The following is a 14,270-nucleotide window of genomic DNA, read 5'->3' as shown; positions in this document are numbered from 1 at the left end:
CACACACAAACACCGCTTCGGGAATAAATGCCAAAGACACAAACTTTCAATTACCTATAACAAATTTAGGGAAAGAAGTCCCTTTTGGTGTGTTCAAAATGTCTACTGTTGTCTACTTTAACTCTTCAACCTTTTACCTAAGAGGAAACATTAGATGTCTGTCTGGGAGACAATTAATAAAACAATAAGGGCCCAAATTCCAACATGAACTACCATCTGGTTCTCATTTGATCTTTTCCTCCATTTAAAATTGTTATTCTTATGGTATGTTTTGACAGGGCTAATAATCATTTAATAAGGCACTTACATCAAGAAAATCTTACCTGAACTAAAATCCGCGGCCTCTGAGGAGATGGAAAAGGAACTTTATGCATAAAATGAGAAATATGCCTTAAAAACAAACAGACAAAAACCCAATTGATTCCAAAGTGAACACCATATACTATAAAGGTCAGCATGTCACCACAAGTCCAAGTTGAGTCAAATGCTCTGTGTACTTATAATTTCGAAATCCCTGGTACTACAAAAACAAGTGAACAAACTCCAAAAATCATTTGTCCCATTAAAGTTGCTTCTACCTAACTCCAGTGGCTTTTCATATGAATAGTTCCTCAGGTTCAATAATGTTTGTGTTATCAACATCTCAAAAGCCAGTTTAACTTTTACCTCTTCCTCAGTAGGTAATATACAACATATTATGTGGACAGTGATCAAAGAACTTAATGATTGTTTTGTTGTTGTCACAGAATGCCATTTTTCCTTGAAATAACAATTGATAAAGTTATCCAACGTTAGGTACTCAGCAAATTTTTTCTATATAAAAATGAATAAGGTGAGCCTATTGCTTCAAGAAAAATAACTCATAAGGGCTCCTGGCTGGCTCAGGCAGTGAAGCGTATGACTCTGAATCTTGGGGTTGTGAATTCAAGACTCACATTCGGTGCAGAGATTGCTTAAAAATGAAATCTTTAGGGAAGCCTAGGTGGCTCAGTCAGTTAAGCATGTGACTTCAGCTTAGGTCATGATCTCACGGTTTGTGAGCTTGAGCCCTGCATCGGGCTCTGTGCTGACAGCTCAGAGCCTGGAGCCTGCTTCAGATTCTGTGTCTCCCTCTCTCTCTGTCCCTCCCTTGCTTTCACTCTGTCTCTCTAAGAAATAAAATGAAAACATTAAAAAAAAATTTTTTAATGAAATCTTTAAAAAAAAGAAAAAGAACTCATGGTATTATAGCCAGTAAATTCAATTCAATTCTAATTCAATAAATAAAATTTTAAGTGAAAATTCTAATGTTGCCACCATGTACTTGATAACTTCTTGATACTGAAAAAAATTTTCTGATCAAATAGGTGGTTCTATTAACAAATGAAATTTATCTATGTTAAACGCCATGAACTGGTATTTCCAAATGACCAACGTATGATGCTACAAAACCATGCATGTGTAAAAGTTCCACTTAGAGTGAGAAAAATCAATAGATTTTAATGTAACAGAAAAAGTCCATTACTAAAGCTTTAGATTACACACTGTGAATAACCTATAACAAACTTCACTTGTCAAATTTGGGGCAGTGTCAAAGCAGAAATTCCACACGATTTTCTGAAAAGGCTATTCGAAGGCTCTCCCTTTTCCTACCTACATACCTGTGTGAGGCCAGGTCTTTTTCATATACTTTTACCCAAACAACATATTGCAACAGATTGAATGCAGAAGCATCCATGAGAACCTAGCTGTGTTCAATTAAGCCAGACATTAGAGATTTGCAAAAATGTAAAAAATGACTCTTCTCACTAATTTTTTAAAGAGTTATTTAAAAAAAATACTTGTTAACATGAAATTATTTTAAAATATTAAATATTGGGGCGCCTGGGTGGCTCAGTCGGTTAAGCGTCCGACTTCAGCTCAGGTCACGATCTCGTGGTATGTGAGTTCGAGCCCCGCGTCGGGCTCTGTGCTGACTGCTCAGAGCCTGGGGCCTGTTTCAGATTCTGTGTCTCCCTCCCTCTCTGACTCTCCCCCGTTCATGCTCTGTCTCTCTCTGTCTCAAAAATAAAATTAAAAAAAATAAATAAAATAAAATATTAAATATTTTCTCCATTTTAATTTCTATTGTAGCAAATATTGGCAGATATAACACATAAAAAAAGTTCTTCAGGGGTCCTCATTTTTTAAGAGTATAAAAGGGTCCTGACACCAAAAAAAAATTTGCTAACTGCTAGAGCAAAATACTGAGATGAAAGTGAAAAAGAGTAATATTAATATTGTACACTGAATGTTCTTATGATAATTCTATCACTTCCCAACAATCACTGAACAACTTCTTAACAATACAAAAGAGGTGGGGCACATGGTTGGCTCAGTTGGTTAAGCGTCTGACTTCAGTTCAGGTCATGATCTCACGGTTTGTGAGTTTGAGCCCTGCATAGGGCTCTCTGCTGTCAGGGCAGAGCCTGCTTCAGATCCTTAGTCTCCATCTCTCTGCCCCTCTCCTGCTCTTTCTCTCTCTCCCTCCCTCTCAAAAATAAACAAACATTAAAAAAAAAAAAGAATACAAAAGAGTTTAAGTGACAGATGGTATAGAATAAATAATCAAATAGGCATGAAGATATTTGGATCTCATTTGCAACAGATCTTATTGCATAAAACATTATTCACTTTTAGTAATTTTAAGGTAAATCACTGAATTTTTAAAAAGAATAAAGAATACATTTATCTAATTTTTTCTTTAAATTCATGATGTCTAAAAGTAGTAGGGAATATTTTTAAAAGTTCATGATAAACCCAAATTATTTGGAAAATAAGAATTACAAAACCAGCAAAAAAACAAAACAAAACAAAACAAAAAAAAACCAGTTAGGATCTCCAAACTTCACAAGAGCATCAAAAAATGAAATATTCATTTCATTCTGTTAGAGATATATTTAAAATAATGTGGCTGTAAAAGTATAATAGAGAAATATTACCTAATTGAAATAACCAAATTCTTTTTTCAAATAACTCTCGAGAAATCTAGTTTCCATATAAAATTTACTGAATTACCAGTTCAAATATACCACACATAATGGAATTATCTGCTAAATTTTGAACCAAGAAGGATTCTGACTTACTTCTCAATTGGAAGGACATGAGGTCCAGAGATAGAATAACGATACAGAAAAGTCAGAAACTTCCTGAATGCGTCAAAAAAAGGCCAGTGAGAAAGAAGACAGATGCATTTATTAGTGTGAATTGTTTTGGAACTATCAGATTTCCCATCTGCTGATGATGCTAAACCCAAGAGAAGTCTCTGTTTTTCTGTGAGATTTTCCTCAGAGTATGGTTCATAAAACTGAATAGCAGCACCATAGACCTGGAAAACAAGAAATATATTTAATAAATACACCTTATATCATTTATTCGAATCATATCATTAAATATTTAATGGAGGAGCCATTACGAGCTAGGCCATTAAAAGCCTTTTAGATGCCCATGAGCCAGGCAAGGTGCCAGGTAGCAGGAACACAGTGGTGAACAAACATCTCTCTCGGTTTCTCGGAGTATGTTTAAAAAAAATAATAATAATAATAATAAAACAGAAAACACTACACAGTGCTACTCTCACATCTCATTATTGAAAAAAAAGATGTTTCAATTAAATCGAGTTTGTTTTCTGAAGAGCGAAAGCAATTGAATCAATATTCTCTATAACAAAATGACTGAAAATATTTAGTAGACAATGGGACAGAATTCTAGACAAGGAAATATATATTCCAACTTCAGGCAATTCACTAAATTTCTGTGGACCTCAATTTCCCAATCTATAAAATGAGGATGTTAGACTAAATGATTTCCAAGGTCTTTTCCAACTATCATACTCTATGATTCTGAATAGCTTTGCATATATAATAATGTCTTTTGTATTACTCTCAAAGCATCTGGTTGACACAAAATGAAGCAATGAAAGATCATCATTTGACAATGAAAAAAAAAATCTTTTGCCATATTCACAAAAAAGCACTGGGGTGTATGGGACAGAATGAAATTTCTCTTTTCCTTTATCTCTGAATATAGTTATTTCAACCAAGTGGAAGAGGTATGTGTAATAGATTCAATTTAACCAGTTTTTTTTTTTTCCTACTGTTCCTTACATTATATAAAACTTAAGACCTGAAAATGTACAAGAGGGGCACTTGGGTGGCTCAGTCGGTTAAGCGTACAACTCTTGGTTTTGGCTCAGGTCACGATCTCTCAGTTTTCTGAGTCTGAGCCCCACATCAGGCTCTGTGCTGGCAGCATGGAGCCTGCTTGGGATTCTCTCTCTCTCTCTCTCTCTCTCTCTCTCTCTCTCTCTCTGCCCCTTCCCTACCCATGCTGTCTCTGTCTCTCTCAAAATAAATAAACTTAAAAAAAAAAAAGAAAATGTACAAGAAATTTGTCAACAGTTGTTAAAACACACAGTACCTTTTCAGCTGAGGCTCCAGTTAACACAAATGTAGAAAAAACAGGGAGAGGGTATTTGCTATTTGGTGGCCAACATTCAATAGTTGCACCCATTGGTAAACAAAATAGGGGAACAGATTCTGGGAGTGAGAAAGACTCATAATCTTCTTGAGGATATCTACAAATTAGACCTATAAAAACAATAATAAATATTAGGTCATCATCTCTTGAATTCAGGTACTCAAAATCTGAATGATGCTAAAATGTTTTATAACTACTTAACATTATATTACATACATGTTCATCAAATAGCTCTGAATGTTTCAGTAGAATACATCCAGATTTTTATCTTCAAACATTATAACTATTCATAATAACTAATTAATATTTATCAAGCTTCATCCATGAAGGCTAAGTAAGACAAACAAGAAAAGATTATCCTAAAGAAACATACACAGGTACAAACAGAATCCTAAAACTTTAGTTTGTGGTCATACTACCTTGAAGCAAATGAAAAACTCGTTTTTTGACATTTTCAACACGGTTACCCATCTTCTTTTAAAATCAATCTTCCATTGAGTATCCAATAAATTTAAGGATGAGACAAAACAGAAAAAAAAAAAAAAACAAAACCCATGGGTTGTGGTGACAGTCCTGACACTAATACATTATAAGATTTCTTTTTCCTTAAATTTTACTAGCCTTCATAATACATGTATATATTAAGTATTGCATGAAAAATTATACTTACCAGCTTTGTAAGATATAGTGTTAGTCTTTGCCACTGACTTTTTATAACATAAGTACACTGCTGATCCCCACTGAATCAAAAAAAAAAAAAAAAAGGAAATATCATTTAACTTTAAAAGGTAGTAACTTAATAAAATGGACTCTTTGATATCTCCAGTACATATCGTCTAAGATGTAGTAACAGATTTCTGTTAGCTATTTTCAGTTGGTTATTTTGTCATGATTTTATCAGAGTTTTTGCCCACTTTTCTTTCAGAAGTAATATTTCATGTTTTCTTCCCCACTGTAACAGCAATAACATAAGGAAAATTTGTTTAAAATAATTAAGTCATGACAATTTAGATTTTATTCCAACTCCAAACTTTGGGCAGAAATGATTAAGAAATATCTAGGGGCGCCTGGGTGGCTTAGTTGGTTGAGTGTCTGACTTTGGCTCAGGTCATGATCTCACAGTCTGTGAGTTCGAGCCCCGCGTCAGGCTCTGTGCTGACAACTCAGCACAGATTCTATGTCTCCCTCTCTCTCTGACCCTCCCCCGTTCATGCTCTGTTTCTGTCTCAAAAATAAATAAACATTAAAAAAAAAAAAAAAAAAAGGAAATATCTACCCATGGGTATACCTTCCTTTAGATTCCACAGCCTCTTTCTATAGTTCTTTATACCAAAACTTAAGAGTTATAATTTCCTATATCTGTTTCCGTGTTTCCCATTCTCTCCTGAATTCATTCCCAATCAGGTTTTAATCACACCATTCCTTAAAAGAACAATTTAACAACTTTAATGATGCCAAATTTAACAGTTGGTTCCTAGACTACATCTTCTCCAACCTCTCAGCACAGATCTGGACAGCACTAATGACTCCCAAAACATGTTCTCGCCTTTTGAGGCATCACATTCTCCTGGTGCCTTCCCACCAAACCTCTGGCTACTCCTCAGTCTCCTCCTCCCCTTTTCCCTGATCATTAAATGTGATCTCTTCTTTCCTTTTCTTTCTGTGAATGATCTCATACATTTAGTCCCATCGTTTTGGAGAACAGCTACTCCCAAAGGAGTCTCAAATTTCTAGTCCCAGCTGCAACAGAGATGGGGAAGACTGTGGATAAAGCAGACTTGGGGGTTGGGGGTGAAGAAAAGGAGTTCAGTTTTAGACATAAGTTTGAAACATCTATTAGACATCCAAGTGAAGAATCAAATGGAGCTAAAGTGAGGTCTGAAATGAAGATGTGACTTGGGAGATTTGCTACTTGACATTAGATGATGACAGATACATGCACACAGACACTCCCTTACCTCCTCTGGGCTCAACTCCAAACAACACTTCATCAGAGAGCCCTTCCTTCATCACCTTACATGCAATAACAATCTTCCTTCTACCCTGTCCCGTCTTCCCTATCATCCCTTCTTGCTTTCTTCTTCCTCCACAGCACTTACTACTACTTGGCATATTGTATATTGTCTTACTTATCAGTGCAAAGCCCAAAACGGGGCTCAATCCTATGACTCTGGGATTATGATCTGACTCAAAATCAAGAGTTGAGCCGAATGAGGTTTAAACGTACTGAGCCACCCAGGGACCCCAGGATTTTATTTTTAAGTAATCTCTACACCCAACTTGGGGTTCAAACTCACCACCCTTAGATCAAGAGTCACATGCTCTACTGACTGAGCCGGCCAGGCACTCTATAAGTTAAACATTAAAAGCATTTCCAGAACAATGGTTCCTCTTTCTTTTTGCTGAACCTTGTGTGTGAAAAACTTCAGAAAACCCTCTTTTAGTTTTGATATCTGTGGTTCTTTTCCTCCAGAGTCCCATAACTTTTACTGTTATCTCCAAGTCCTTGTTTTTTATTTTTGAATATTCCTTTTGTTTTCTGCCATATTCAAGTGGTCATATAGTTCCCTTCTTATCATCACAAAGGTTATCATTGAGGGTTTTTTGTTATCTTGAAAAACTGGTTTATTGGGAATTGGAGTTGGGACTTATCAATAGAAAGTCTTATTTATACATTTGTACACATCTCAGAAACTAAAAGCCTAGTTCGCCTACATTCATAATATCCACTTGACTTTTATACATCCATTCTTTTGATGCAAAAATACTAAACCATTTATAAAAACAAAATGCCAACACGGTAATGAGGATAATTTAATGTCGTGAGCACAATTTAACATACTGGTCTGCTGGAGACACATGAAAAATATTTAGGAAAGCAAGAAAAATTTTTAGATGAAGAGTCAACATACTGCATCATTGTTCATAATAGATCCTCCCCACAAAAGGGAAACAATCCAAGTGTCTATCAGTAGGTGAATGATTAAAATAAACTGTGGTTCATTTATTAATGAAATGCTTGCCACTGGTTCAGATGAAGAAATAAAATCTGTATCAACTTTACTAATTTTCAAAAACATATTAATGAGTTAAAAAAAGCAAATCACAGAAGAATATATTTAGTATATCACCGTTTATGTGAAATGTAAAGGTACACAAAGTAATAATATATATTTATAGATGTATAGTAGAAAGTTTTAAAATACATGTGAATGAAATGCACTAGCTTCAGGCTAGTTGTTAACTCTGGAGGACAGAAAAGGATGGAAGATGAGGCTTTGGCTAAACCTTTAAATTTTTTTTTTTTTTTTTTTTTTACAAATTAAAACATTTGAAGCAAATATGTTAAATTGTTTACATTTGTTAAATATAGGGGATGAGCACAGGGTGTTATAGTAGTCTCTTTTTAAAATTCCTTTTTAATGGCTATTTATTTTTGAAAGAGAGATAGAGCCCGTCAGGTGGTGGGGGGTGCGGTGGGCAGAGAATCCCAAGCAGGCTCTGTGCTAACAGCAGCAAGCCTGACGCAGGGCTCGAACTCATAAACTGTAAGATCATGACCTGGGCTGAAGTCAGACACTAAACTGACTGAGGCACCCAGGCACCCTATTATAGTAGTCTCTTAATAACTAGAAACATATCGTAAAGTTGGGGCACCTGGGTGGCTCAGTTGGTTGGGTGACTGACTCTTGATTTCAGCTCAGGTCATGATCTCACAGTTCGTGAGACTGAGCATGGCATCAGGCTCTGTGCTGACAGCATGGAACCTGCTTAGCCTCCCTCTGCCCCTCCCCTCTGCTTGTACTTGCTCTCTCTCTATAAAAAATAAAGATAGTAATAATAAAATAAAAGTTTAATTTATAAATTCAGTACCCATTTGTGGTACACACTTTCAAATGTCTTTTTTTTTTTTTTTTTTTTTTAGGAAATAGGTACATGATTTAATTACTTGCTTAGTTACTAACTCTACTTTTCTAAACAATCCTGATAAATCTTTTTTTTTTTTTAATGGACATTCTTTTTTTTTTTTTTAATGTTTATTTATTTTTGAGAGAGAGAGAGTGAGCAGGGGAGGAGCAGAGAGAGAAGAGGACACAGGATTTGAAACAGGCTCTGTGCTGACAGCCTGATATGGGGCTTGAACTCACAAACTATGAGATCGTGATCCGAGCTGAAGTTGGACGCTCAACTGACTGAACCATCCAGGCTCCCCTCAAATATGAACATTCTTAAATGGTTGTAAAACAAAAGCCATTTGGATAGAATATTAAAAAAAAATACTCTCGATGAGTCAAAAAGTGAGGAGATGGTCACAAATTTGCCAGAAATTAGCTGTGTGAATCAAAGCATCCAGACTAGCAGTTTTAAACCACATGAGCAGTTTAAGATCTTTTCTGGCTCTAAAATATGCTTCCATTGTAAGTCAGTCAAAGTCTAAATCATTTAAGTCTTACAGTCCAAAACTTGAAAACAAATAGTTCTTGCAAAGTCTTTCCACAAGCTTAATGGGAGGGTGGGGAAGATTCTTTTTGAGGCCAAAGCTATAAGCCTGGTACAAAATATCAGGTAGGAATTTGAGGAAAGATTCACCACACATCTCACGTCCATTACCTTGGTCTTTTGTTTTTTTCCCTGGTTTAGAAACCTGATAGATGACTTTTGTTCAAGCTACCTAACCTTCAAAAAAGAGTCAGCTACGTAACTATTGCTGGGTATTATCAACACATCATTAATTTAATCCCTACCACTTCCTAATTCTTTACATATACATTAGACAGATATGAACATAAGTCTTCTATATTGGATGTTTATTTAAAATTTTCTGAGTTAGAAGTCCCTGTACATCTGCTTCAAAGAACAAAATTTGCTTTTACTACCTTACAGTCGATGGAAACAAAGATTGGTAACAAAAATAAACACAACCCACTACTTAAAAAAAAGACATCAACTGCTAAGATCAGGCAAGTTTCCCTATACTCAGGACCGATACATGTATGGATAAGAAAATAAACATTTAAGGGATTTTATTCCGGTAATATTTCTTAAAAATTTTAGGAGGAGCTTAAGTACTGGGCAAAAATAAAATTTAAAAAGCTCTTCTTTGGGGTGCCTGGGTGGTTCAGTCGATTAAACGTCTGATTCTTGATTTCAGCTCAGGTCATGATCTTGGCTCAGGTCATGATCTCACGATTCATGAGATGGAGCCCTGTGTCAGGCTCTGTGCTGAGGGTGCAGAGCCTGCTTGCGATTTTCTTGCTCTCTCTGCCTGCCTCTCTCCCTCTCTCTCTCAAAATAAACATTTAAAAAATTAAATTAAATTTAAAAAGCTCTTCCTTGCTGAATGTCAATTGTATCTCAATTGAAAAAAGGAAACAAAAGCTTTTCCCCAGACATTAAGTACACATAAAAGGGACTGATGAAGCAGAGTTAACCAAATTTATAGCTAATATTTATATAGCACTCTCTGTGTACCAGACAGTATCCTAAGTTAGTTAAAAATATTAATTCATTTAATCTTCACAAAAATAAAGTACAACTTTATCCCTATATCGTGGACGAGGAAACTGAGGCACAAAGAATCAAGGAACCTGTCTAATCACATATCTGGATTTCAAATCCACTAGCTTAGGTGGAGTCCATTTCTGTTCACACTGTGTTACATTCCTCTTCCTTCTTTTAGTAGAGAATAAATGCTGACAACATTGGGACCAATGTTTCAGGATAAGAAAACATAGAAAATTCCTACCTCTGGGTTCAGTTTCAATGCAGTAAGTCTACCTTGAGCACCCTGATTAACTAATAAAACCTAGAAACGGTTCTGATGACATTATCAATTTACTTTGTGTCAAAACCCAACAAATCCACAAAATAAATGGAAAATTCACCAATGGGAAAATGGCAAGTTACCTGTGAGCCTGCACAATCTTGCTAAAATTCCAACCCAAATCTGAAATGATATTAAGCAGGACATTGTGTCATAAAAGCTTAAAAACCCTTCTTACGGGGTGCCTGGGTGGCTCAGTCAATTGAGCATCAGACTTTGGCTCAGGTCATGATCTCACATTTCATGGGTTCGAGCCCTGTGCTGACATGGAACCTGCCTGGCATTTTCTCTCTCTCCCTCTTTCTCTGCCCTTTCCCTGCTCATGCTTTCTCTCTCTCCCTCAAAATAAATAAATAAGCTTTAAAAATTAAAAAAAAAAAAAAAAAAAAAAAAAACTCTTCTTGACATCACTATCAGTACCACATAAGGCTTGTAAAACTGTTTGCTACCATGATCTTTTTTTTCCATCATAATCTCTCCAACTATCACATGTTATCACCAAATCAAAATAATATGGAAGGATGGCACAAAAGGATAGGGCATTTTGTGTGTGAATGGCTGTTGACAAGAAAAAAAAAAATGGTCATCTAATTAGGGGTAACACTGCTGCAGACTATTCTTTTTTGATACAATTTGGATCATGTCAATATCTATTTTTTGAATTACCTATTTAAAAATTTTAAACAGAGGGGCGCCTGGGTGGCGCAGTCGGTTAAGCGTCCGACTTCAGCCAGGTCACGATCTCACGGTCCGTGAGTTCGAGCCCCGCGTCAGGCTCTGGGCTGATGGCTCAGAGCCTGGAGCCTGTTTCCGATTCTGTGTCTCCCTCTCTCTCTGTCCCTCCCCCGTTCATGCTCTGTCTCTCTCTGTCCCAAAAAATAAAATAAACGTTGAAAAAAAATAAAAATTTTAAACAGATACTGATACTACCTAAAGTTGCAGGTTTTTCTTAAAGAAAATTTTCTTAAAGAATTGAAAGATACAGATAATACACATTTAGTGCTTTCACACATCCCATGTGTACTGGGACACAGTTGTAAATTCATTTAATCATCACAATAACTTAGATGCTATTATCATCCTCATTTTACCATTGTGAAATCGATGCATAGAGAGACAAAGTTACTTGCCCAAAGTCACAGAGCCAGTGTCAGAATTAGGATTCACAGCCAGACACTCTGGCTCCAGTCTGTGCTCTGAACCACTCGGCTATATTGACCTTAACCACTATAACACCAATCTATTTTACTGTCTTACTGAGGGAGTTAAAAATATTTTTCAGGGTCTCAAAATCTGTACTATATCCAGTCACAGATCAATACACCCCAGTTCTTCCTCTTCTAGCTTTATCTAAACCTTCAGTGTTTCTCATGTTGCTAGCTTAACAGAAAAGAGAATAATAATTAAAAAAAATCAACTTCCCATAATAAAAACTTAATAAGTATGTATACAATCTTAAATGTTGGAGGACCTGAGTGGCTCAGTAGGTTAAGTGTCTGACTCTTGATTTTGGCTCAGGTCATGATCTCACTGTTCATGCGATTGAGCCCCGCGTTGGGCTCTATGCTGACACTGAGGAGACTGCTTGGGATTCTCTCTTTTCTTTTCTCCCTCTCTCTCTCTATCCCTACCCGGCTCACACGCACTCACTCTCTCTCACTCAAAATAAATAAATAAACATTTAAAAAATATCTTAAATCTCAGCAAAGTATTCATTTACATAGTTATAACAGGACAATGTACATATCTGTTTTGGGATAATTAAGAAATTAAGTTTGAAAATTCGTGATTAAAAATCCAATTATTTACAAAGTTATATTTAAAAAACCCAACTTTCATATTTTGTTGGTAGGATTATAATTGGTTAAGCCTTTCTGGATAAAAATCTTAAAAGTAAAGCTTTGATCTACAAATTTCAGGACATATCATAAGGGAATAATTTAGCAATGCCGTATAGTGTTTAAGAGTTTGGTTCTAGAGTTCTATAGTTTGGGTCCGAATCTTGGTTCACCTGCTTACTGAAGGTATGAATGACCTTGGGGCAAACAACCTTTTTAACTCTCAAATTTCCTTCTCTGTAAAATGTGGGTGGGAAACACTACCCAGGGGGTTGTGAATTAACTGAATTAATGGATATGAAATACTCAGAATAGTGAATAGCACATAAGAGCTCAATAAATGTAAATTATTCTATGGAAAATTTAGTTGTGATTATGTTCATAACAGCTTTGCTTATAATATAAATAAATTGAATCTAAATGTCTTACAATAGAAGATGGAATAAATACATTGTGGCAAAATCCATTTAATGCAGTAATATTATGCCATTCAATGCAGTTATATATTAAAATATGCTCAACCTCCACAGTAATGAAATGAATGCAAATTAAAATTAGAATGATTTCTTGCTTTATTAGTCAATAATTAAAAAGCGATTGATAACAACCATTTTTTTAAAGTAGGCTCCATGCCTAACATGGGGCTTGAACTCATGACCCTGAGACCAAGAGTCACATGTTCTAACTGAGCCAGCCAAGCACCCCAAGGGAAAGGGAATTCTCTCTTTTTTTTTTTTATGTTTGTTTATTTTTGTGAGAGAAAGAGACAGAGTGTGAGTGGGGGGAGGGGAGAGAGAGAGACACACACAGAATCTGAAGTAGGCTCCAGGCTCTGAGCTGTCAGCACAGAGCCCAATGCGGGGCTCGAACCCATGAACCGTGAGATCATGACCTGAGCCAAAGTCAGACGCTTAACTGACTAAGCCAGCCAGGTACCTCAGGAAAGGGAATTCTTAATGAAAGTGCCACAACCCTTTCAGAGCAATGTGTCAACACTTTTCAAAATGTACAGCATACCCAGGGACCCATCAATTCCACTTATAATTATTTATTCTTCCAGAGACACTCCAAAAAATACACAAAGAAAAAGGTACAGGCTTGATCAAAGCAGCATCACTAATAATGGGAAGAACTGGAAATAACTTGTAATCATTACTTTTTATTCTTATTTTCTGGAATAGTATATAATTATTATAAGAATTAAATAGAGAGTTCTATTAACTCATGAAGGTGGATAGTGGAAAAAAGCTTCTATCAGAATATATAGAAAGTTCCAATTTTTGAAAAATAAAGGATGAATTCATTCACATTATGTATATTGCACACATATCTGAAAGGACAAAAGGCCTGAAAGGACACAAGCCAAATCAGTAATTGGTAATCCTGGAAAGGGATTACAAAAGATGAAAGTAAGAACAAGAACTTTCACTTCATAGGCCTACAATTTGCTCCCCCTCTCAATGTTTTGGGGGGTGGCACACATTTCTTTTTAAAATTTAAAACAGCAATAAAAGAACAAAGACAATTACAGATCATGCATAGCCTTAAGGCTACTGAAAGGACTTTGACTAAGAGTGAGATGGGAAGCCATTAAGGGTTGTAAGCAGAGGAGTGAATAGGATCCAATTTATGTTTTACAAGGATCGCTCTTGCTGCTACATGATGAATAGGCTGTAGGAAGAAGTAGAAGCCTTGATCAGGCATTCATTGCACACAATGGCTTGCATTTGACCCAAGGCCTGTTTTTGTACACCTGAGCTAAGACTAGTTTTTAATTTTTAGGGGTTTAAAAAAAAGAATATGTGACAGAGACTGTATATGACCCACAAAACTTATTATTTAGCCCTTTATATGAAAACTTGCCTGTCTCCTAAATTAGAATACTATTGCAACCATCCTGTTAAAAGGGGATTATGGCTTGGACCAGAGTTGTAGCAATGGAGAGGCTGAGTATTGGTCAAGTTCAAGATATGTTCCGAAATTGGAGTCAACAGAATTTACAGAAGAACTGGATGAAAAGTAGAAGAGAAAGGTTAAGGATTACTTCAAGGTTTCTAGCCTGAGTAACTAGAAGAGTACAATTTTCACTGCATCATATAGAGATTAGGGCA

General features: G+C 35.9%; 1 protein-coding gene across 9 annotated transcripts in view; it reads right to left on the bottom strand.

The window, feature by feature from the left end:
• DENND4A (DENN domain containing 4A) overlaps nucleotides 1-14,270 on the bottom strand; it is a 128,588-nt gene that overhangs the window by 70,425 nt on the left and 43,893 nt on the right. For all 9 annotated transcript variants that reach the window (XM_042941668.1, XM_042941670.1, XM_042941672.1 and 6 more), the window contains exons 5-8: nucleotides 5,168-5,237; nucleotides 4,438-4,607; nucleotides 3,105-3,346; nucleotides 324-390 (exon numbers count right to left, since the gene is read on the bottom strand). In XM_042941668.1, the coding sequence (XP_042797602.1) occupies nucleotides 324-390; nucleotides 3,105-3,346; nucleotides 4,438-4,607; nucleotides 5,168-5,237 (549 nt within the window). The remainder of the gene's footprint in view (nucleotides 1-323; nucleotides 391-3,104; nucleotides 3,347-4,437; nucleotides 4,608-5,167; nucleotides 5,238-14,270) is intronic.

This window comes from Panthera leo, chromosome B3 (assembly GCF_018350215.1).
Source record: "Panthera leo isolate Ple1 chromosome B3, P.leo_Ple1_pat1.1, whole genome shotgun sequence".
Lineage (NCBI taxonomy): Eukaryota > Metazoa > Chordata > Mammalia > Carnivora > Felidae > Panthera > Panthera leo.
The sequence above is the reverse complement of the archived record's forward strand: the minus strand, read 5'-3'. Positions and strand labels throughout refer to the sequence as shown.